Raw genomic sequence first — 25,873 nt, forward strand, 5'->3', positions numbered from 1 at the left:
ATGAATGCTAATGATGTTTAAATATGCATTGTGTTTTAGTTATAATCATATGTTTCAAATAGTATTACGTTAAGTAAACTAGAAATGTCACTTTCTGGTTCTTATGTACTAAATATTGCTGTGCTTTCAATACGTATATCTGTTTTGAGTGGTGTGATTTGCATGTAATTTGTATTGCTGCTTTGAAACATGACAAACTTTTGTTTATTACATATATTTTTCGGCTATTATTAGATAAACCGTAGTATTGATATTAAATAAGGTGGAAAATGCACAACCGCTATTACTTGTATTGATCTATATACATAAATGAATGCTAATGATGTTTAAATATGCATTGTGTTTTAGTTATAATCATATGTTTCAAATAATATTACGTTAAGTAAACTAGAAATGTCACTTTCTGGTTCTTATGTACTAAATATTGCTGTGCTTTCAATACGTATATCTGTTTTGAGTGGTGTGATTTGCATGTAATTTGTATTGCTGATTTGAAACATGACAAGCTTTTGTTTATTACATAGATTTGTCGTTTTTCTATTAGATAAACCGTAGTATTGATATTAAATAAGGTGGAAAATGCACAACCGCTTTCACTTCTATTGATCTATAAGCATAAATGAATGCTTATGATGTTTAAATATGCATTGTGTTTTAGTTATAATCATATGTTCCAAATAATATTACGTTTAGTTAACTAGAAATGTCACTTTTTAGTTCTTATGTACTAAATATTGCTGTGCTTTCAATACGTATATCTGTTTTGAGTGGTGTGATTTGCATGTAATTTGTATTGCTGCTTTGAAACATGACAAGCTTTTGTTTATTACATAGATTTGTCGTTTTTCTATTAGATAAACCGTAGTATTGATATTAAATAAGGTGGAAAATGCACAACCGCTTTCACTTCTATTGATCTATAAGCATAAATGAATGCTTATGATGTTTAAATATGCATTGTGTTTTAGTTATAATCATATGTTCCAAATAATATTACGTTTAGTTAACTAGAAATGTCACTTTTTAGTTCTTATGTACTAAATATTGCTGTGCTTTCAATACGTATATCTGTTTTGAGTGGTGTGATTTGCATGTAATTTGTATTGCTGCTTTGAAACATGACAAGCTTTTGTTTATTACATAGATTTGTCGTTTTTCTATTAGATAAACCGTAGTATTGATATTAAATAAGGTGGAAAATGCACAACCGCTTTCACTTCTATTGATCTATAAACATAAATGAATGATTACGATGTTTAAATATGCATTGTGTTTTAGTTATAATCATATGTTTCAAATAATATTACGTTAAAGTTGATGTAACTTTAACTTTATCAAAAACTACCTTGACCAAAAACTTTAACCTGATCTTTGCACTATCATTTTCTATGTTCAGTGGACCATGAAGTTGGGGTCGAAACTATAATTTGGCATTAAAATTAGAAAGATCATATCATGGGGAACATGTGTACTAAGTTTCAAGTTGATTGGACTTCCAACTTCTTCAAAAACTACCTTGACCAAAAACTTTAACCTGAAGCGAACGGATGCACAGACGGATGAACGTTGTAGGGTGTGTTTGCAGAAGAAAAAAATAACTTTATTTAATTTACAGAAAAGTGAAAGTGTGATATAAGAAAACTTGAAAAGTATTTAGGGTTAACATGTTTAAAAATGTAACTAAATGTGGAACAGTTACAATACTTTAAGTATATATTACTTATAGTACTGAGTTAATTTCACCTGATCAGCTGAAAAAATTACTTAGTTATGGCATAGTTTTTGTTATAAGATTTACGAAAATATTATACACTCATGAGTGTAAGAAAACAAAAAAAAACACGATTCTGCTATGAAAGTCGCATTATACAAAGGTTAACCTGTTCTAAAATCATACCATCCTTTAATCATCTAACTGTCTGAGCCATACTTGATCAGGTAAAATTGATACAGTTGTAAAAATCTGTTTTTTGTAGAATGAACACCAGCTGGTAAACTGAAAAGCAGGACAACTTGAAAAGAAAACTATAATGTTATACTGAACATATTTAAGTGGAATTAAAACGCAATGATCACTCTTGTATTCAATTCAATTCTATCATATCATTTTTCGAAAAGGCTGTGCATTTTCTTTTTTTGATGAATTTTGGTTTATTAGTTTAAACATATTATTTATTTATAGTGGATTGGGAAACAAGTTTTGCAACTTATATTAATCCCTTTCCACCTTGCGGGTGCGAGTGCTGCCTTGTAGCGGCATAAGCCTGCTCTGGTTTATTATATGTGCAGAATGTCATTAATTAAGAAAACAGCAAACTATGTTATGACCGTCAACAGTATTTTAGCGTTGTCTAAAAGTAGTTCCAAATTGAAGAATAATGGTGTATTTGACTGCAAGTAGTAAAATGTAGTAATCTTTGTGAGACAGAGACTTATAACTTTGAAATATGATATAAATATCTGATTGGTCCTGTTCTGTTTAGGTGCTCCTGTGGTCAATGTTGCATCAAATGCTTACTCAGTCAACATAGGAAACTCAATTACGTTACAATGTAATGTCCAAGCAAATCCTGTCCATACATCGGTGAAATGGCAGAGAGTTGATAACAATTATAATGCTGTTGATATCGATATGACCAACAGTCGATACAATGGAAGTCAAGTTGATTCACCATCTCTGGTAATCAGTCAGACCATAACATCGGATGAAGGACGATATGTTTGTTTGGCCACAAATGCTGTAGGAACTGGACAAAGCCAGCAGACATACTTGACTGTTGTAGGAAGTAAGTATAAACATCGTTTAGATAAGTCGATATACTTGTTTACGAAAAAGAATCAAATCGCAGTTGAAAATTTAATAAAAACAAAAAGTTGTTTCATCATCAGAATTATATTTGAAATCCAAACGTTAGATACAGAATGTTATTATGTTCGAAATTTTATCTGAACATTTGTAAATAGATTTTTTGTTGTTTATTACTTCAACCAAAGGAATTGGTATTTGTGAAACATGAAATTATTCATGCTTTTTTTAATTTTTCAAATAGTACATGTTAGATTGTTTATTTTTAGAAAAAAAAATGAAATTCAAATGCATTTCTCATACATTCATTACAGCTACTTTTAAGGGATCTGATAATTGTGAAACAATTCATGCATTTATGATTTTTCTTCTACCACACCACACAACAGATTTATCATATTAGATAAAATAATGATGTGAAATTCAAAATTATTTCACATGACTGTTTTCTGCTTACAGCATTTCACCGGAAACTTTATGTAACTTGTTGTTTTGTCTTTGTTTTTACATCAGTATTTGTGATGATTGCTGTAACCTTTTTAATGTATGATACAACACAATTTTTTTTATTAAATTTAGGTACACCAACAGCAACTATAGACCAGCCACAATACTCAGCCAACAAAGGCTCTGACATCACACTACAGTGTTCGTACACCGCCAATCCTGTCGCAACCATGGTCAGATGGGAGAGAGCTAATGGAAACACTGTCGTAGAGATCGGAGATACCACCAATAATAATAAATATGGTGGCTCTACAGTCAGTTCACCATCACTTATTATTTATAAAGCTGAAGAGAGCGACGAGGGAAATTACAAATGTAAAGTTACAAACAGTGTTGGTACAGGAATTAGTACCATTACTACTCTCGATGTCGTTGGAAGTAAGTCTCAAAGTTAATTCCTGTACATTTAAGATTTTATACCGGCGTTTTAAAAAGTGTCCCATGATACTTTTTTGTTACATTTTTCTTAGGAACTAAATTACAAGGATTTCTGAAATTTGGTTTCAGGGATATACGAGTCGATGTGATGCGTTTTCAGATTCATCACTCAACAACTTCCTGTTTACTTTTAGTGAACAATGGTATCATTTTGAACAGTAGCTATGTTATTCGATTGTATTTTGTAGAATGATCGAGGAGAAAATGTTTTTTCTACTTTTTTAAATTTGGTTTAATAGTTTTTCTAATCTCTACACACAAGCCTTCTGAAAATGTGTTCTTTGTTGAACATTTATCTTCATGGTGCACCTACTCCCATCAAATCTACAAACATTGGTATTCGACGAATAAGAATGAATCCACAAAACTGTTTTTTGGATAAAATATCTTTCCTATTAGTTTTAACCTGAGTCTGATGCAATATTATGTAATTATATTTCAGAACAAGCTAATTACCGGGATGAGGTAAAAGTTCACTGCAATAACAAACAATTGCTTATCAAATTACTAATTTATGAAATAGTTTTTTCAAAAAAAGATTAATTTTATATTTGAATTCTTGTATAGAGTTAACTAAAAGAATTTGTCAGTGACTTAGAAAAAGGTACACTAATATTTGAATTCTTAAACTTGTATAGATTGCACTATTTGATGTTTATTACTGTTTCAGATATACCAATTGTCACTGTTACAACATCTGCATACATGGTCGATGTTAGCAGCTCAATTACTCTAGATTGCCAAGTGACTGCGAACCCAACTCATACTTCAGTCTTTTGGCAGAAGGTAAAAGGAGGCAATACAGAAACAATATCTATAAATGGAGTAAAATACAACGGATCATCAGTGAGTAATCCTAGTCTTAACATTTCCGATGCTGAGTTTAGTGATGCCGGAACATACTACTGTTATGCAAGAAACAGCGTGGGAACGGGATCTAGTACACAGGTGGTTTTAGCTGTCTCTGGCAGTAAGTATCAGTTAGTTATCAGGTTCTAACATTCATCTAAATAGCTTGTGTTTTACATGATAAAATATTGTGCTGATTGAGCATGTATCTCAACTATGTAACTGATAGTTTCATTTTTTATAGACACGACCAGCTCTCAAAGTATTCGGTTACTTTTTTGTCTGTTAGTGTGAATTTGTAGATTGAATGTTCTGTAGCGTCGATGAATTATATATATATATTGTTCTATAGTGTAAATTGACTATACAGTAGTGTAGATGGAATGTACTTCAATATAGATGAGATATACTATAATGTAGATGAAATATAATATTGTGTAGATGAAATATAATATTGTGTAGGTGAAATATAATATTATGTAGATGACAAATAAGGTAGTGTAGCTCGATTGTAATGTATAGTATATGGAATTTACTGTAGTGCAGATGTAATACACTGTATTGTATATGTAATGTTATTCAGTGTAGTTGGAATGTAATGTAGTGAAGATTGTACAAACAGAAGCGAAAATTAACAAAGTGGCATCCAAACTCGAAACAGACTAACGTCATCATGCCAAAAAACGACAAACATAAAAAAAAAAGCCAAAAAAAGTATACAAAAAAGCAACGTGAAAAATCAAATAAAAAGTTTAAATGCATTTGATCATTTAAATGTATTACATGAATTAATAAAAAAAAATGAAATGGGAGACCATGAAATAATAAGCTGGTATGAAAAAATGTTTTCAGTAGACTTGCAAATTTTGAAGTGATGTATAGATAAAACTATACCTATATAGCTAATTACAAGAGAACTTCTATATTGTCTTCATCAAGACGCTCACAAAGCTGAGTTATTAAAATCCGATGATATATAGGAATCGAAACAGATAAAGAGCTTTATGACATTAGATTTGTAAACAGTATTTTATGTAATAACTGTAAGTCAAATATCACATGTTAATAAATTTATCTTTTAGACACCCCAAGTGTCAGTTTGACCCAAAATAACATAACTGTTAAATATAGAAATGATGTGACTATAGGATGTGTGGTTGTGGCTAATCCATATCAAACGTCTGTTTACTGGCAGAAGATTTCGGGAGATTTAACAGTAACAATAGACATGACAAACACGAGCAAATATGGTGGAGGAACCGTGGCAGTACCATCACTTTATATAATTGGAGCTGATACAAGTGACACTGCTAGTTATGTCTGTTTTGCTGTAAACTCAAATGGAACTGGCCAGAGTAGTGAAGGAACTCTCACTGTTGTGGGATGTACGTAATTTCAACTGTTGTGGGAAGTTAATTACCCAATCTGTTGTGGGTTATAAGAGAAAAGTAAAATAACCAAAAAACTCTGAGGAAAATTCAAAACGGAATATACCTAATCAAATGTGACATTTCTGACTTGGCACACTCATTTTCTCTTGTGTTTATCAAAATGATAACTTTTTTTTATGTAACACATATTTTGATTATAGGAAAACAGAATTATTGACAGTAGTTGAAAAATGCAAAAGAGCATAATGAGTTCATATAAAAGATATGTCAAGAATAATGTTCATCAAAGTAAAACAAAAGAATGTTTTGTTAAACAAAGACATAAAAGAAATGCGTGTTCGTGTGTGTACGATAATTTACCGTTGAGCTATCTAAAGCTTTTAATAGTTTTTAAACCCGAATTATATCTGATAAACTAGTGTTCTTCAACACATTGTTTTCTGTTTCATTTGCAGACACCCCAAATGTCAGTTTGAACCAGAATACCACGACTGTTAACTACGGAAATAATGTGACCATTGAATGTGTAATCTCAGCGAATCCATCTCACACATCTGTATACTGGCAGAAGATTTCAGGAGGACAAACAGTTACTATTGACATGTCAAACACAAGCAAATATGGTGGAGGAACCGTGGCAGTACCATCACTTTATATAATCAAAGCTGATACAAGTGATACTGCTAATTATGTCTGTTTTGCTACTAACTCAGTTGGAACTGGTCAAAGCAGTCTAGGAACTCTAATCGTTGCTGAAAGTATGTTACCCTAACTTTTGCTTTTAGTACTTCAAAAGCTCCATAAATATGTCAGGAATTTAGATAGGTCTAATAATCCGGGGTACAAACTAAAGTTCTAATAATTGAATATTTAAATATTTGAATTTCTATAACTTTTCCTGCTATAATTGTATTTGTTTTTTATTTCCTTTTCAGATATACCGATTATCACAGTACCAACATCTGCGTACATTGTAAATGTTGAAAGCTCCATCACTCTAGCTTGCCAAGTTACTGCGTACCCAACTCATAATTTAGTCTATTGGCAAAAGGTTATAGGAGCCAATACAAACATTATACAGATAGATGCAGAAAAATACACTGGATCATCAGTTACCAATCCTGGTCTTACCATTTCAAATGCTCAGTTTAGTGATGCTGGATCATACTACTGTTATGCAGCAAACAGCGTGGGAACGGGATCGAGCACTCAAATTATCATAGCTGTTGCTGGTAGTGAGTATTTTTTAATATCCAGGTACCAGCATTCATCCACTTTACTTTTGTTTGCTGATTGTACATTATTTCCTTTGCGTTGTTTATAGTTAAATAGCATTTCATAGATATTTATCTTACCTCCTATACATTTCTAAGAATATGATTGGTTAAAAGCGTCGGCTTGGAGACCGTGTATATGATATATCAGGCTAGTAGGGAGGCGGGGCTTATTTCATACACGGTAAATAGTGGTGGAACGTCCCTTTATAAAAACAAAGCGATACTGAGCAAAATTCTTAAAGGTTTCAACAGACGAAGAAATTGATGATTAAGATGGAAATAAATTAATAAAACACATGTAAACCTAACAAGTCGTTATTGTTGGCATCTGTTTTTGTGGGATCAATGGATGTAGTTTCTTAATGCTAACAATATTGAAGACTTGCTCATTTTGATATGTCACTAGTCTAAATTTTACACGTTAAGATAGTCGGTAAGATAAATGCATTACATAGTGTGCTAGAGACTAATATGGTATATTTGGGGTCATTAAATTTCTGTATGGGGAATTTACTGACCTTATATATACTTCTGTGTTTTACAAATATTTTGCCATTAACGGAATTATTGCGATATATGAATGTCTGAAAATACATAACCACTGATTTGTATAGGTATTTTGTATCATATAAAGTATTGTAGATTGTTATATTTGTTCATTGAAAGATATCCTATTAAAATACACCATACGCTGAAACAAGTGGTTTTTTCATAATTGGTTTGAAAAATTGGCTATTAAATATAAGTTCATTTTTATATATAACAGAAGGAGACGCGTTCAAATGTTAAAGAGGCAGGAAGATATCAACACAATCATACCAATAAAAGAAAAATGAACAATAAGGGTGTAGTATGTATCTAAGATATGTTTGTTTGTTTGCCTATCAAACAGTTTTTAATAAGAGCAAACTAAACTGGCAATAACAGTTATCAAAGTGAAACAAAAAAACGTTTTGATTAAGCCAATAAGACATGTGTATATGTGTTTGTTCGATTAGCGACTTTTGAACTAAAATAGACTGTAAAAAAATATTTAAACATTAATTTATTAAATAAACTTAAGTCTTATATCACATATTTCTGTGTTTTATTTTTAGACACTCCAAATGTCAGTTTGACCCAGAATGTAATAGATGTAGACTACGGAAATAATGTGACCATTGAATGTGTAATCTCAGCTAATCCATCTCATACATATGTATACTGGCAGAGGATTTCGGGAGGACAAACAGTTACTATTGACAAAACAAACACAAGCAAATATGGTGGAGGAACCGTGGCAGTACCATCACTTTATATAATCAGAGCTGATACAAGTGATGCTGCTAATTATGTCTGTTTTGCTATCAACTCTGTTGGAACTGGTCAGAGTAGTCAAGGAAATCTTACAGTTTTGGGAAGTAAGTTTCTATAATTTTTGTGAGCAGTAAATTAATTGCTTTTTTATGATTTTTCAGGCACTCACAGAGGTTTCGGAACTCACAGTGTTGCAGGAAATTAGTTACTCGGAGACTTGAAATAAACTTATTGAAGAACAAGAATATATTGAATATTTGAATTATTGAACTTTAAAAGATTGCCCTGTTAAATTTGGTTTATTACTGTTTCAGTTATACCAATAGTCACTGTACCAACATCTGCGTACATTACCAATGTTTACAGCTCTATAACTGTAGATTGCCAAGTTACTGCGTACCCAATTCATTATTCGGTCTATTGGCAGAAGGTTACAGGAAACAATACGGAAACTATAACTATAAATGGAGACAAATACAGTGGATCATCAGTGAGCAATCCTAGTCTTAATCTGTCAAATATTGATTTAAGTGACACCGGGTCATACTATTGTTATGCAACAAACATATTGGGAACGGGATCTAGCCCTCGAATTATTCTAGCTGTCGCTGGTACATTTAGTAAGTATTTATTTAACTTTTATTTTAGTTTAACAGCCTTTTATATAGATCCGACCAGGTCCTGATGTATCCATTTTCTGTTTTTGTGTAGTTCATTTTGTTTTAATACATGAAATGTGCGATGTGTTTATGTAATGTTCCGCAATGTTCATGTTCTTAAAGTTGATAATGTGCGCTTTAACAAGCAATGTCCTAGTTGCATTTATTGTTTAATGTATAAATAAAGGCAACAGTAGTATACCGCTGTTCAAAACTCATAAATCCATGGACGTAATCGGGGTAACAAACCAAAACCGAGCGAAACGCATTAAATATAAGAGGAGAACAAAGACAAAACACCGAAACGCAACACACACAGAAACAGAGCAAGCATAACGTGAAACTTCAAAGCATAAAGGTAAAATGCCATGTTATTTTCAAATGGTTTAACAAGGGGTGGGGTATTATTGTGTGAGCTTTGCGTGTTCTCCTTGTCTGAGTTTATTGTCGAATTTGTATTTTAGTGAATGATGCCGTTCCAGATACTACAGTGACAGAATCCTCAGGTACATTATTTTTCTTCATTATTTTGGTAAATTTTATGTCTTCTCACTTCTTTTTTTCAAACAATTAGGTGATTTCTTGTACTCTTTACTATCATGAGGTATGTCGTTCGGGTCAATTAAACTCGTAAAATATGCTACTTTTCTTTATTTGTCACTATACTTATAGTGCAAATTGCCATGCTAATAACCAAAGCATTTTTGTATACTGTCAATGAACTTCCTCTATATACAAAAGAGGGACGAACGATACCAGAGGGACAGTCAAACAGTTGATGTATTTTGTCATTTGACTTTTCCATGTAATTAGGGACTTTCCGTTTGAATTTTACTCGGAGTTCAGTATTTTTGTGATTTTACTTTTTATAGATAACACAAACCCCACTACAAACTGGGGGTGATATCAGGTGCTCCGGAAAGGTAAGCAGATCATGTGGCACCCGTTGTGTTGCTTATGGTATTACAAATCCGGTAAACAAATGATGCAGTTAACTCACACGATAATCAATTAAAAAATAAACATTCATGCTACAAAAATCATTTAAATATATTTTAGGGAATCAAGTTATTGTGCCTGCAATTCTTGGTACTATAATTGCATTGATGGTGATTGCTTTTGTGGCATATCTTGTTAGGAAAAAATATAAGTAAGTATGAAAAACTGACAAGAGCGTTTAAGTAAACGAGAGATATTATTATATACAGCAAACTCGTTCGCTCATCGGCTTGGGTTTGTTATTTTTTAATCGTTTGAAGTTTCAAATTAACTAAATTATTTTAGTTCGCGACCAGGAAGTATCGCATGCATCAGGTAAGTTAGGTTATATCGGAGTCTCAGTTCTGGAGTTTAATATTGTTGGATTGTTCAAATCTGCTTCAAATGATTGTATGTTCATTGAAGCCTTAAGACAAAAACATTTAAAACCAAGGAGTAAGCAAAGATTCATAAACCCAAAGGACATTTACATCAACAATTACATACTGCATAAGTGTCCTTACAAACAACGGTATATTGCTGGGTCTTCCAAGTGCTCCACGAAACCTCTTTCTAAATTTTTAACATCAATTTTGTCAGCAATCAAAGATGGGCTTCAGAGTTATTGTGAAACTGCCTATTCTAGAGATGACGTGAATCGGATGTGGATGCTTAAAAATTCCAAAGATCTTTTAGAGTACATACAATCTAACTCTCTTTTATCTTGTAATATGTCTTGTATTAAAACATTTGACTTTTCTACACTTTATACAAGTATTCCACATTTCCAACTAAAAGAAGAATTGAAAGATTTGGTATTGCTTTGTTTCATAAAAAAAGAATGGCAAACGAAGATACAAGTATCTTGTCTTAAGATGGGATAAATTCTTCTTTGTAAAGAAATTACTCTGATTCAAACACAAATTCTCAGAAACTGACATTATTACGATGCTTAATTTCTTGATTGACACCATATTTGTTATGTTCGGAGGACGTGTTTTTCAACAGACTATCGGCATTCCAATGGGAACGAATTGTGCCCCTCTTCTTGCCGACTTATTTCTTTATTATTATGAGGCTGACTTCATACAGGAACTTCTTAGGAAGAATGATAGATGACGTTCTTTCACTAAATAATTCAAAATTTGATGACTATGTCGAGCGCTTCCATCCCATTTAAAACTAGAGATTAAAGGATACAACCGATACAGTTAAGTCGGACTTATATCTTAACTTACATCTAGAAATTGACAATGAGGGTCAATTGTAAACAAAACAGATGATCTCAGGTTTCCAATTGTGAACTTTCTATTTCTAAGTAGCAACAGTCCAGCAACACCTGCATACGGTGTATATATATATCTCCCAATTGATACGATATTCCCGTGCTTGCATTTCCTATCATGATTTTCTTGATAGAGTGTTGTTGCTCACAAGGAAGCTATCAAATCAAGAGTTCCAAATGGTGAAGTTGAAATCCTCTCTTCGTAAATTTTATGGGGGTCAACACGAGTTTCGTAAATGTGACCTAACGAATTTGACTATTTACCGGATTTGTTATCTCATAAGCAACACGACGGGTGTCACATGTGGATCAGGGTCTGATTACCCTTCCGGAGCACATGAGATCACCCCTAGTTTTTGATGGGATTCGTGTTGTTTATTCTTTAGTTTTATATGTTGTATCATGTGTTCTGTTATGTGTCTGTTTGTCCTTTTCATTTTTGGCCTTTTCGCTGTCAGTTTATTTTCGATTTATGAGTTTGACTGTCCCTCTGGTATCTTTCGTCCCTCTTTTATAAATAGTAAAAAAGAAACAACACGAACTCCACTAAAAACAAGGAGTGAAATCAGGTGCTCCGGAAGGGTAAGCATGTCCTTGCTGTATACGGTGCCCGTCGTTATTACATATTACATTTCTCCGTTGAACCGGTAGATAAATGATAACAAGAAGGTCTATGCAGAAAGGTAACTTTGTACAGTTTTCCATAAGAAAGAAACTCAACATTAAACTGTAATGTATACGTATAGCGCATAATACATGTACTATGTTTAAATGCTTTTAAAACGGCACAGTCGGACGCTGATGAAAGAGAGTATTCGTAAAAATTGACCAGGATCTCTTTATTATCATTGTAATTAATGTTGTTGAGACAAAAATAAATGTTTTCTGCTTTTTACAGAAAGTCGACTGAATCAAATGGCAAAGTTTCTAGACGCGAAAGTGAGGCCCATCCATCGCCGAAAGAATCGAATGGTAAACAGGTAAATCCTCTTCCTGTCGAGCAAGATCCCGTTGAAACGGCTGATCCATTGCCCGGAGAACCAGAAATGGGTGAAACAAGCAAATTTCAATCGCTACCACCAATAGATAACCGACAATTCATAACAGACAAATATTTACTCGACAGACCGATGTTATTACCTATTGGAAAGGCTTCTGAACTTAATGTTTAATGTTTTGATTTAACTCGGGGACCCACACATGTTAGAATCTTGTGTTACGTTCTAAGCCTCGTCGTGTGTGTTATATTGGTTCGAGTGTGATGTGTTATTTGTGTAATATAATAAATAAAAAAATATTAAGGAATAAAGTAGATAAGTGGAGAGACCTATTGTATTTGTTAGAAAGTTCTTGAATTTTAGGTCCTGGGTTCATAAAAATAAATTTGAGTTCAAGGTCAAAGGCCAAGATCAAATTCTTAATTTTGACCTTTCCTTGTGTTTGAATGTTCTCCGACACTTTTAAAGATATATATAAAAGAACAAATGCAAAATATTTGCTTAATTGTAATAAAGATATATTACGTTTGGTCTGAAACAATCAAATGGCATCTTATAGAAGTTAGTGCCCCATAAATGTATTTATTTTGAGGCTAATTGATCATTACTTCAACTTCATTATAAAGCCATGTGATTTAACAAAAGGTTGAGTGCCATATGACCTTGAATTATGTTAACCGGGAGTGACCTAGAGAAACCCAGAAGACGCCATTTTTGCACTTTTTCCATGAAAAAGTACTCGGAATCCATATATTTTGTAAAATATATACATAAACTTATCACTGAAGACTGGAAGTGACTTTCAATTACTTTTAGTATACGGAAGTAGCGAATTATCTCTTGTCGTACAAACAAATGTTTATAGAAAAATATAAATTTTTGGAATAAGTGTGAAAGAATCTATAATTTGCGACCGGAAGTAACATTTACTTCACCGAAAGTAACACATTATCATCAATATTTCACTCAGAAGTATACACCAACCATTTATTTATCGCATCTGTATGAAGAGACTTATAATTAGATGCCAATTTTAGTTTTATGCTTCTTTTCAATAACTGAAAATTGAGGTGAAAACAGCGTCACTGAAGTCTGACTTTAAATGACTATATCAAGGATTAGACAGTAATAATTGTCTGCCCTCTGCCACACATGCAATTGAAATTTCATTATACAAATATTCTTAACGAGGGACTCTTTGCTGTTTTGGGGGTCATAAACAACTTACGAGAAATTGTTCTCATATCACTGAGCGCTTGACTATAGGATATATAAATACGCCACAAATCCCGGCATGGTTACAAATATGCTGCATTGTACCTACGTATATGCACCTGTCGACTGCATGTTTAAGGCGTTATATTGACCTGTGAAGTAATTTTATTTAAGTGGGTTGCTGTCTCATTTGTTATATACACACATATTTTATTCATCGCTTACAACAGTGCTTTGATGTGTGTAAGTTTCAGTTGTGCGTTTCAGTAATTGGAGTGTCCATTGCATTTCTATCTGAATAACATGGCATTGCAGTTCATCATAGAATCTAGAGTTTATAAAATAATACATACAAGAAAATGTATGTGTTCCCATTATTTGAACAGATAATTATGTCTAGTCTCCACAGACCACAATTAATTCCTCTATTAGTTCTTTATAACTTTTTGTCTCATTAAAAAAAATGGACCTAATCTTTTTGTCAAATTTTTTGTGTGTGTAATGTATAGTACTAGTCCAAAAACATATCCAAAATTCAGAAAAATTGCTCTGATGTAACTTACAAATTTAGCCAATACACATCCATACCCCTATGGACAAGTCAAGAGATGTTCCGAAAACTGAAAATATTACCTTTTTGCACTTGACCTAATCACTCTTTCCATATTAAAATCAGTTAAAATACCTTCAACAAAAAGTTATTTCACCTCTCTTCTTTCATTTCCACCCCATAAAAACTAACAAATGAATGAAAAAGGCAAAGAAAAAAAATAAAGAAAAAATACACTATAATTAAGGGGAACTATATTCGGTCTTGGGCCTACTTGCAATCGATGACACGATACCGAATGACGTTACGCCACGAGTTATCGTTCCTGACGTTATCGAATAACGTTCACACATTCAAGCCAATGCATCAGGTTTTGCAATCACTAAGTGATAACATTATAAAAAATATTGGGTATTTATGTGACATTTTTAATGGTTGGATACTTGATGAAGTAAAGGAAAATAGTCCCGGAACGGAAACGATTACTGTAGGGAGTTTGACTAATGTCCTGACAACCTGACAATGTCCTGGCAGAAATGACTAATGTCCTGACAACCTCACAATGTCCTGGCAGAAATGAAAATGCTAAATACTTTTTTTATTATTGGAAGTATAAACTTGAAATTTTGAACCAAGCAAGATGAGAACTTATATTTAATAAATAAAAGAAAAAAAGTGAAAAACATATTTATAAGAGTTAGAAAACTAGACCTCACCAAATTGACTTTGAAACTTCTTATATCCTGACAGCTATGAACCAGCGATTTTTTTTTAATTATTAACAGGATAGACAAACCCAATACCATGGCAGATTAAAACATTTAATACAATGAACCAAGAAAAAAAAGATAACTTGACCTGACCATCTTCATCTTTCCCGTAACTAATGTCCTGACCGATGTAAATTGTTTATAACTTTTGTTCTTTGAAGGATCGACTTCAAATTTGATGTCAAGGAAGATTCTGACATAAAATATAGAGATATAAGAAACGGATCATTTAAAAAATAATAATCAAAGAGTTAGAAAACTTGACCTTACCAACATCTACTCTGCCCAGACTTATGGCCTGACCGATGAAGAAAATGTTAATAATTTTTTTTGTTACTGCTTATTGTTAATCTTTAAAAATGTATTGCTTTACTTTTAAATATTCTGTTTCTTTAAGATTAAGCATCTGAACGATTTATCTACATATAATAGACTGAGCTTTATCACAAGTCTTTATTCTTGGTATATGTTTGCAATAAATACTTTTTCATGATGATCGCCGTATTCCCATGAAATTTTGTTTTGAAAGTAGAAATCTAATCTATAGAAACTTAGGATGATGTGTAAAAAACACTGGGTAGGTACATCTAATAATTCATGTTAAAATGGTCGTCAAACAAACCGCTCGGGCAAAATGGAAAAAAGGAAATGTATCTGGATGAGAATACGGATAGAATTAGGCGATAATGCACAATACAAGCAGACTTTGCAACTCAAACAAAAATAGTTTGTTTGTATGGATTATTAAAAAAGAGGTTTACTTGGTTATTTTGCCGAATATCTTTCTCTATGTTCCAGTATAAAAAGTATCTGAAATTCATTGTTCTGTACAGAGTAAATCAGATATAGTTTCGGAAATATTTTGAAAATAAAGTGCTAGATTTGTAATCCTATAGACCAAGTCTACACGGGAAGAGTACACGGGATTGACAGCAATATCGGAATGAAGCTTGAAAAAGTTAACGTAGACGGAAAAATACATGGGAACTTAATTCGGCAAAAATAAAATGAAAAAAGCAGGTCCCGTTACAGTCTGATTAAAGCCATCCCCAAGTTGCCACAAAAACTGGAAGCAACAAAAAAATCCATAGCCCCCGACCTCCCCCCTCCCCCTCAAATGGTTGCTGCCTTATCGTCGGGAAAAGCCCGAGGAGTTTTACAGTATCAGAAGGAGTTTTTAGAACAAGCATGCAACTTCCATGTAGATCTATATACATGTAAAAAAGAACTATGCATTTTTTTATGTGGATAAATATACTATATAAAAAAATCATATACATGTATGTATATTTTAATACTAGTATAAAATGTATTAGTATGAGCTGTAGAAACACGATGGAAAGCGAGACTCGCCGAGCTTTCCACATGTTTCGTAGCGAGTGTAAAAACCTTTTATAATTCTGACAATGTATATTGCACATGATTTTATATTTTGTTTATATACTACAATTTACACCCCAAGGCCTAGGGTGAATAGGGATAAAAATATGGTCACTTGGTCTTCTTCCGACCGGGAGTAAAATGCTTCCAAAGTGAGGAGTCCATTTGGCTGTGCGGGATGTATCATTTATTGTTTACTGCGTCTTGAACATGCATTAAATATTTGCCACTAGACGTAAAGTTACCAGCAATCAATCCTACAATTCAAAATCGCCACTTTAAACTAATAGAGCACGCAACATTATATTGTTTCACCCGTGTAAATTCGACCGTCAATCCCACACTTGATAGTCTTTTTGCTTCAGGTTTAAATTGTGTACCTGTTTTTAAAGATGCGCATATCGTCTGGATTTTCATATTATTTTTTTGGTTCATGACAGGTTGCTTGATTAGGCATTTTGATAACATATAAAGGCCCGCAGAGTACAGACTCCGGTAACAAATCCTACATGTGGAATTTCAAGCTTGAGCTTTAATGTTTCGCGGTTTGTTTTACTTACAACGAATGCATATGATGATCTCAAGATTTGTTTTATAAAATAATTTTCCACAAATGACAGACTGTTGAACTAATAGTGAAATTTTGCATACATGTTGCAATGTTTGTCCGACTTGCTGAGCAACCAACTCACACATTTACACCACGCAAAGTACACTATACTAATGTACAAATGTACGTAGCAATTCAAGAATATAAGTTTTGAATTTTTCTTTTAGTTTTGTTATTTTATTTTTTAAGCATGAACTATTTGCCACTGAACGTTAAACAACCATCAAAAACAGAGCAATTATATCACTGTTAACTGAATCAATTTTTTAAAGTACTATTTTTCTGCATGGATGAAGCCATGACACCACCATTGTCATAAAGGATGGAGTTAAAAACTCAGTAATTCAAATGAATCACACGTAAAAAGTGTAAAAATCAGCCGAGATTAATGTTAAATTCATGTTAGTGAAATTTCTATGTGCAGGACGAAATAAATTATATCAGTAGAATCTCATATCACTAGGAAATTTACGGAAACATGACAGGGTAAACGAAAATAAAATAAACACCCTTCAGATCCCGACAAATTTTGTGATTTCCATTTCTCATATCTCTGAGGAGAATAACGTTACATTCTGTATTCAATAACGTCACACGTTTTCGGTCAAATTCTAAGGGTATCAATCAATTTTGAAGCCATTTATCTCAAAAACAAGGATGGTGACATATGATTTTCTATACATGTATGAATTCAGTTTGTAATTCTGAATATTATGTTAGTTTTTTGTTGTTCTCCGTATATGAGAACATAGCCATCCATTGGAAAATCTAAAAAGGTTAGCCGAAAAACAGGCATTTCCCCTATATACCTAAGTAAATTTGTCGCCCAAATCGACGTTTTCCAATAAAAATACCAAGAAAACAAAAATGGTGACACCCATTTTTTATTACATATTTCGATGTAACTCGGTGCAAAGAACGTGTATGCCAAAAAGTTTGGAAATCGGGAGATATGCCATTCGGTATCGTGTTACCTTTACATAGAAGTAACGATCAGGACTTGGTTTCAGACGCAGATTCGTGTTGTTTATTATTTTTGTGCTTATAATCGATCTGATTTGAATAGTTTGTTGTTATATGTGGTGTTGTTGAACCACTGTTTCAATGTTTTAAAAGTGAACAAATCAAAAATAAATACTGATCATGAATATTGGGATTCGAACACAAGGAAAACTATATAATTCCTTCAACGTTAAAATATAATAAATCCCGCTATGTTCTTTAAACATGTACGTTAAAAAAACTTGTATGAATTTTCGTATACAATCTCTTTCAGTGTACTTTTACATTTTAAAACTAACCTGTTATTTTATTCGGATATCAATTTGGGAACGCAACCAGAATATTTACAAACAGATACTAGTACAGTATTTCATTAAAATGAAATTACATAGTCTTTCACATATTGAAAGAAAGTATAGGATTAAATTATAGTTCACCAGTTGACATCCTTGAAGTAGACAGTCGCAATGACATTTGTGTTTGAGATTTACTCAGAGAACCACGTGTACTTGTCGTCTGCCGAGATGGAGATCTCGATTTCCGAAATGATGAGGGTGTTTCGTGTCTAGCAGTTAAAAGTTCCGGGGCAACAGTTCCAACAGCCATTCTCATACTTCCTAGAAGATTTTCTGAACCTTGAACAAGTTTTTGAAATGCTGAATCGTATTCAATAATTAACGTATCACATTCCGCTTGATCCTTGCACTTCCGGCACAAACTCTCGTTAACTTCTGCTAGTTTTGAAGTCAAAGTTCCTAAATCAGATTCGATCTTCTTCTGTTCCTCGGTTAAATCGAATATATCTTTATGCAATTCGTCTCTTTTATATCGCATTTCGTCAATGCATCGTAACAAATCCACATTATATCTATGAAGAGTTGCATCAGGCTTTGGTTTGGCGGATTTTTTCTTTCCTGACATATCTCTTTTATCTAATGTTCTTAAACCGGGTATGTTATCCAGTAAACTTGGGGATCAAATATAACACGAACTTTTATTTCACTTTATTTTTCTAAGGATTTAAATCTAATTGATTTTAACTGTTATTTTAAGTTGACAGTGTATTTATTCTTTTTTCTGTAAGTAAACGTTCACTGGTATTAAGTACAATTAGAATATGTTAGTAAAATAATATTTGTCTCCAATGAAAACACATACACTAATATTTTGTTTCAATTTGGTAAATCGAAAAAAAATATTTCTCCAGTTATTTGTTTTGACGGTTAGTTCCTCAGTCACTGATATGAAATAAATTCCAGATTTACGTTTTTAACAATCTTCTTGTACATTAGAAATGGAAAGAAAATTGAAAACTAAGTTAATTCACATTAAAACGTTAGTCCTGTTTTAATCTCTTGTTTATACGGATATATTGCTTGAGATTTAAACATGAACACGAAAAAGGTTGAATGTTTATCTAATATTATAAATATCTCCACCAAATTTGAGTTAGCACTTTATACGATATTGACTTTTCTTAATTTACGAGATCCTTATGAAAAATGGACACAGAAAAAGAAACGTCAACCAGAAAAGCTGTATAAATCCAAATGCGTTATCAAAAACAAACACTTGAGAACCTGTAGTACGGTATCTCGTTATCCATAAGGCGTGTATAACTTCAAATCAAATAAGGAATTAAAGATTGATACCACATGAGGGTCTAAATATGGAGATAAAATGTTTGACTATCACATGTAGTAATGGCTAACATTGATAATATAAGTAGTTGTACAACAAGTACGTGTACATTCACTGATTAAATAGAAAATTCCATACATTTCTAGACCAGAAAACCAAAACAATACAGCTTTGTCCAGTTTGTATCACTGTATAAAAGGTCACAACAGAGCTTTGTTCAAATGAAATCTACTTTATTGTGTATGATACATACTTTAAAATGTTATCATCGATATAATACAAGTTAATTGATGAAATGGCTTACTTTTGTAATATTTTCTTAAAGAATCAATTACACGAGATACAAAGATCAGGACTGTTTTAATCAGATTTTATATGATTTCAATACAACATAAACTGTTTCTTGTATCAGAAAGCCAAAAACATCAAACACGTGCAATTGTAAAAAGGTAGATCATAAAAAAAAAGGCACTGCGGCTTTTGAACGGAAAGTGTATATTAAAACAAATTATCTTTTGAGAATGCAAACCGATTAAACGGTTTATTTGCGTTCTGTTAGAGAACCAATTTGAAACTTGATTGGTGGTCAATTCGAAGCAATCAAAAGGATTGAGTTTGTGTTTCCGACAAGAAACACCATATGTACCATATTTCATGGTCTGTTCATGAACAAACCCCACCAACCTTTTTGTGTTTGGCATTCACTAATAAAGCATTATCATTTTTTGTTTGACTTCTTAGACTATATAGTAAACGTTTAGTGGTTTGTAGTGTCCGTACATTTTTCCTGACTTAAACATAGTATATGACCTCGCAGTCTTCTGATTCCAACTGATACAATGCCGCTATAAACTTATAAACAATGTAAACAGCGAATTCAAAAGTTACTTTCATTATATCTTTATACCAAATCGAAGGTCATCAAAAGTAATAATGATGATTGTACGATACCGGTTTCTGGATGTACGACACTTTTTTCACAAATTAAATAACAAAAAAGACAAAATATACTAACTAAAACCACTTAACATAAAAAAAAGGAAAAAAAGAAGAAAAAAAGGCGATGGCATTAAAACACAAGGTAATGAACGTTAATGTAGAAATTTCAATTTTTAGAGATGTTGATTTTTGAGATTTTATACGCAAATTTTAAGCTTATAGCAATTCATTAAACGGATCGGATTCAGAAGAATTTTACGGTATCACAATTTAAGTTATACAAATTGAAAATTTATGTAAAAGAATCGCTTGATTCAGGGTATGTTTAACATTACAGAATTAATCACAACGATTCCGTGTAGAGCACCTTGTCAAAACATTCAATAAAATATGACGTGTATAAGAAATTAATGAACTGGATGACGGGTTTGTTAAATCTTCATCAGCATAAGAGGGCTACAGTTTAAAACAAATGATCCGGAAATATCCGTACATATCGCACCTTAACAACCTAAAGTCTAATAGTTATGGTAAAAAATAGATAATTGATCACACCTTAACATGTTAAACGGTCTAATAAACTCCTTAAGACATGCAAAGATTACACATCACGAAATTATAAATAAAAGATCCATGCAAGATAATTGTTTGCTTACTATTAATTATACCTGACAAGATCTCTTATATTGTCATTAGTACATACACTTTGTCGTTTATGTACAGAGCAATTACGTTAACAGATTAGGTACTTAAGTTATGCTAGTCAAATTGCATTAAACCCATATCACTTACATCTCTATGTACAATTGTTTTATTCCAGTTCGACACAGCATAGTGTTTCTATAATTAACAATTTTATGGTATGGTCGAATTCAAAATGAAAAAAGAACGCAAGGATGACTGTTCGCCATTGGTTCAGCGCGTGTCAAGTTACCACTCTCTTCAATTTTTCCGAAGACACAAGGAATAACGGCGACGAGGGAGAAGGGGGTGGCGGATGAGACACACGATTTATGATCATTTTTATTGATTCAGTCAATAAAATATCATTTCAATTCAAAAATGAATACTTGTATCGTTATAAACACTTTACTGTACTAAAATACTGAAATGCTGAGTAGAAGATCTCATGACTTAGGAAAACAGTGGGATTGTTTACTCTGCCTTTACATAATCACCGTCAGGGTAAACAGTAAAATAGCAAAAATGCCAAACTCTGAAAAGTCCCTAAATAAATGGCAAAATCAAAACATAAAACTCACCAAACGAATAGATAACGACTATCATATTCCTGATCTAGAACCGGCATCTCACGTAGAAACTAGTATATTAAACCTTGTTTCGAACCTCAGTCTAGCTTAACATTGCACTTGTATGACAGTCGCATAATATTCAATTAAATTGACGATTTGTAATCAAAACAAACAGACATAATAGGTAAAATGTCAAAAAGGGGTAGTACATCTCTCAACATTGTGTTTTAATCTTAATCACTTCAAAAACAATCAAATATGCGAACAAATACAAACAAAAAGACATACAGCAAAAGCACATTACCAAAAATAGAGAAGAAGAATACAAATCATTACTATAGCACTTTACAATAACGGGATGTACAAATACCGAGTCTCATCGAATGGATACTGCCAAAAAAGACAAACCAGTAAAAGTAAAAGTGATTTACCAAGAAAAATGAAAGAACACTATAACACGATCATAAGACGATAAACAACTACAGTACCTAGGATGTACACTTCAGAACCTTCATGTATTGTTTTTGAAGTTGATATGGAATCAGGTCTTGATATTATCCGATGAATTTTAGAAAAAGGACGAAGCGTTTTCTAACAATCCCTTGGTTCATCAACTTTCTGCTCAGCCACTCGTGACGTTTTACAAAGTCTGGGTAGTAACTGTCAGTTCTTGAATGCCGAATGGTAAAAGATTTTCAGTACAGGAACTCAAAGAGTAGATGAAACAAGCAATACATTAGTTCTTATTTCTCCAGACGGCTTCTGACAATAATTCTAAAGAAACATGGAATAATTAAGACCAGGATGAATAGTTCTGGTGTTATGAGCTTTACTGTCGGAACTGCCTTAAAATTCTTCACTACACCTACAAGTGTAAGGTGATCCAAGAAACAGATTTTACAGACAAATGGGAATTCAAAATTCAGAATACGAACCATAGCGTTAAAACTATAATTGTTCTACTAAAAAAAAGACATAATCCGATATGGTCAAAGAAGATTTGAATTTGAGTTTGATGGAAGTGGAGGGATTATCACAGGTTCTGTCCCTTTGTCTGGGATTTAAGTTTCAGAGATATGAGAAAATGGATCACTTATCTATTACAAGTAAAGTAACTATACCTGATAAAAAAAGGTATGAATCGGCAATAAAAAAATCACGAATTAAGCTCATCTTTTTTTCTAGAAGTCAAAACAGAAAACAGCATTTATAAGGCAATTTTTTTATGACGTAGTTCTTTATCTGCTGGTTCCAAAGGAAAATGATTTGGACAGACAAAATTAAACCTCAATCCCAAACAATTTACCAGAGACAACAACCTTAACATAAAATGCCATACCAGAATAAAAATTAACTCATTATTTCAAATATCTGTCCTTCCAGGAATTCTGATATTTCAAGAGATTGCCAACATTGCCAATCTAAAGCTTAATAGAGAAAGACTTGAAAGTGATTAATTTCATGTTCACAGCACCATTCAGAGAAGATTGTCTTTTGACATCGTATACAATGCCGCTGGTGAGTTTGACTGACTTGGAGCAATGCATTGATGCTCTCTCAGAAATCTCTTTCTACGCCTTTTTCTCAGATCTGGCATCCGAAAAGGATGTTTTTCCTGTAGATTCCAAAGAAGTATCGAGACTTTTAATGGAGACAGAAGATCTGGCCTCAGGGTTAAGACTAGCGGTCAGACAGCTAGAGAAATATTAGGAGACTATGCATGTTTTGTCGAAGCTGTCAGATCTGGAGCAAGAACTTGAATGGAACATCCATAATATAATATGAGAAGATGGGGTAGGATTACAATTCAAACAACTGCCCACTAGAGACCAAAAGTATACAATACAAGAGACAAAAAGTCAGCTGCCTAAATCACAGTGTAGATACTATTCTGTACGCTATCCGGAAGTCGCGATTTTCGAAGCGATGATTTCAAACTGGCTAACAGAACGGTTTTGAGTTGGTGCTTTTTCTCATCATTTGTTTACTCCTATATCTATAAAGTGCTTTCAACATCTTAAATGTATGTATAGCATCATAAATATGAGTAACTGTAACAAAAACATGCAGTAGAATATAAAATATACGTGTGCATCACGCCAACTTCATAGAAAAAAGTGAAATCGATGGACAATTTTGCTCTCGTAGTACAAAGCAAATAATCTTTTATTGCAAATATTTGCATCAGTTTACAGTTAAACATATACTGTTTCAATATTCTTACCGTATTTAAGTAGAATGTTCGTATTTCAACTAAAAAATATGCTTTCCTTGAGGATCCCAAAATAATTTACTGTACGATCAGTCTAAAACTGACTGTATTCTAGAAGCGATTTCAGATTTTTTGTCTGTATGACCAGTCGTGATTTAACTATGTGACTTGTGTCATTTTGTTCTCTTGTAAACGGTTGTCTCATTGGCAATCATATCGCAACTTCTTTCTTATATTATCATTTCTGATACGGAATCCGAGAAAAAAACTAATTAATAGTTATACCAGTGACGGATTCAAGAAAATTGGGATCCAGCGGTTTGAAACTCTTTTTTAACTTTCAATGCATTTGTATGGGAACATATATTTGGAATCCTCTTTTCTCCTGGATTGCCCCCCCCCCCCCTTCTCCATTTAAAAATGTCTGGAAATCCCAATGTATATTAAGTGTATTATGAGGAGATGCGCTTACAAAACCGGCGAAACATGTTGTACCGGTCCAACGGACGAACGGAAAGACGGACTTCATTATCACTATAAACCACCGCTTTACAAAGTGGTGTACAATTGAGTGTGAAAGAGACAGATCTACATCCAAAACAAAGTGAAGAAACTGTGATCAATTATAGGCTACTGTACGGATCAATACGGCCTCGAATGTTTGTAAATACATGCACTTTTATATAACAATTAAATCTGTGTGTTTGTACAATTTTAAGTATAACGGAGGACATTTCTAAAACTTAAATATACAACAATATAAAAAAGAAGATGTGGTATGATTGCCAATGAGACAACTAACCACAAAAGACAAAAATGATACAAACATTAACAACTATAAGTCACCGTACGGCCTTCAACAATGATCAAAGCCCATACCGTATAGTCAGCTATAAACAAACCTTCTTCTTATTTAAGCACATTTAAACATCCTTATACTTAATGTAGTAAGTCGAGTTCACCCTATCAGGCTAAAAAATGTTTCATAAGTTTTTAGGATGTGAATTTATTGAAATATATTTGTGTTATTTAGAAAAATACCACCTTTTAATGTGTCGTATATAATTTTTGAAATCACCACTAGAATACAGTGAAATAAAGACTGGTCATACAGTTTAAAAATATACAAGCGAGACTGATCGTACAGTGAGAAATTCAAACAAGTGTAAATTTCTTATTTCTGGCTTCAAAGATCTGGTTGAAACTTTTACCCCCACTTGAAATCTACTTCATTTAGTTAACTAAGTCTGGTTCATACATTAGTTTGTACACTAAGAGAGTAAAAAGATTGTTTTTATGTTCACCGACTGATTTTCCATAGTGATGCACTTGAAAATTTCTTGATTAAGGCAAAGATACGAATAATGAATGTGCTGAATTTATTTCTAAACCATTTGAGAATGTTGATGTCAGCTGATTTAGTCATTAAGCCATGTTCAGATGATCAACTTACCGTTAATTTAGTGTATCCATCAAATTTAAAATGTAAAATTTAAAAGTTCTCGCTTCGAAAATCGCGACTTCCGGATAGCGTACAGAATAGTATCTACACTGTGTAAATGTGTACAAAAGAAAACAATATGGCAGGCTTATCATATACTTCCTTCTTGAATAGGTTCATTATAGCAAAGGTTGTTTAGAGGTTTGTGGATTAGACTGTTTGCAAAAAAAGTTTTATGTATATGAAGGAATCTCCGACGGATCTCAACAGATTAGAAAATAAGAGCAGGTATGAAGTGATGCATATAGTATTTTTTAATGCGAGCTATCAAACAAATTTAGTATCTGTAAAACAATGATTTCCGATGAGATACCAT

The 25,873-nt window shown here is 32.7% G+C and overlaps 2 protein-coding genes across 2 annotated transcripts; one reads left to right on the forward strand and one right to left on the reverse strand.

Annotated features, from left to right (window-relative positions):
* Positions 1–1,232: 1,232 nt before the first annotated feature.
* LOC134721942 (hemicentin-2-like) lies at positions 1,233–12,791 on the forward strand. The gene is made up of 11 exons (XM_063585267.1): positions 1,233–2,786; positions 3,386–3,691; positions 4,422–4,721; positions 5,683–5,985; positions 6,447–6,749; positions 6,927–7,226; positions 8,366–8,668; positions 8,879–9,184; positions 9,688–9,729; positions 10,283–10,373; positions 12,385–12,791. Exons 1-11 carry the CDS (start codon positions 2,633–2,635, stop codon positions 12,656–12,658), a joined length of 2,682 nt encoding a protein of 893 aa, XP_063441337.1. The 5' UTR covers positions 1,233–2,632; the 3' UTR covers positions 12,659–12,791.
* A 5,575-nt stretch (positions 12,792–18,366) lies between these two features.
* Positions 18,367–19,669, reverse strand: LOC134721943 (uncharacterized). The gene has a single exon (XM_063585268.1). It carries the CDS (start codon positions 18,930–18,932, stop codon positions 18,438–18,440), a length of 495 nt encoding a protein of 164 aa, XP_063441338.1. The 5' UTR covers positions 18,933–19,669; the 3' UTR covers positions 18,367–18,437.
* Positions 19,670–25,873: the final 6,204 nt, after the last annotated feature.

The sequence above is a fragment of the Mytilus trossulus genome, chromosome 6 (assembly GCF_036588685.1).
Source record: "Mytilus trossulus isolate FHL-02 chromosome 6, PNRI_Mtr1.1.1.hap1, whole genome shotgun sequence".
NCBI classification, from domain to species: Eukaryota; Metazoa; Mollusca; class Bivalvia; order Mytilida; family Mytilidae; genus Mytilus; species Mytilus trossulus.

Excerpts from the sequence above, each read along its gene's own strand:
- LOC134721942 (XM_063585267.1), top strand. The coding sequence starts at position 2,633 with ATGACCAACAGTCGATACAATGGAAGTCAAGTTGATTCACCATCTCTG. Across the intron at positions 2,787-3,385 it reads ATACTTGACTGTTGTAGGAA|GTACACCAACAGCAACTATA; the intron begins GTAAGTATAAAC and ends TATTAAATTTAG. Across the intron at positions 5,986-6,446 it reads AACTCTCACTGTTGTGGGAT|ACACCCCAAATGTCAGTTTG; the intron begins GTACGTAATTTC and ends TTTCATTTGCAG.
- LOC134721943 (XM_063585268.1), bottom strand. The coding sequence starts at position 18,932 with ATGTCAGGAAAGAAAAAATCCGCCAAACCAAAGCCTGATGCAACTCTT.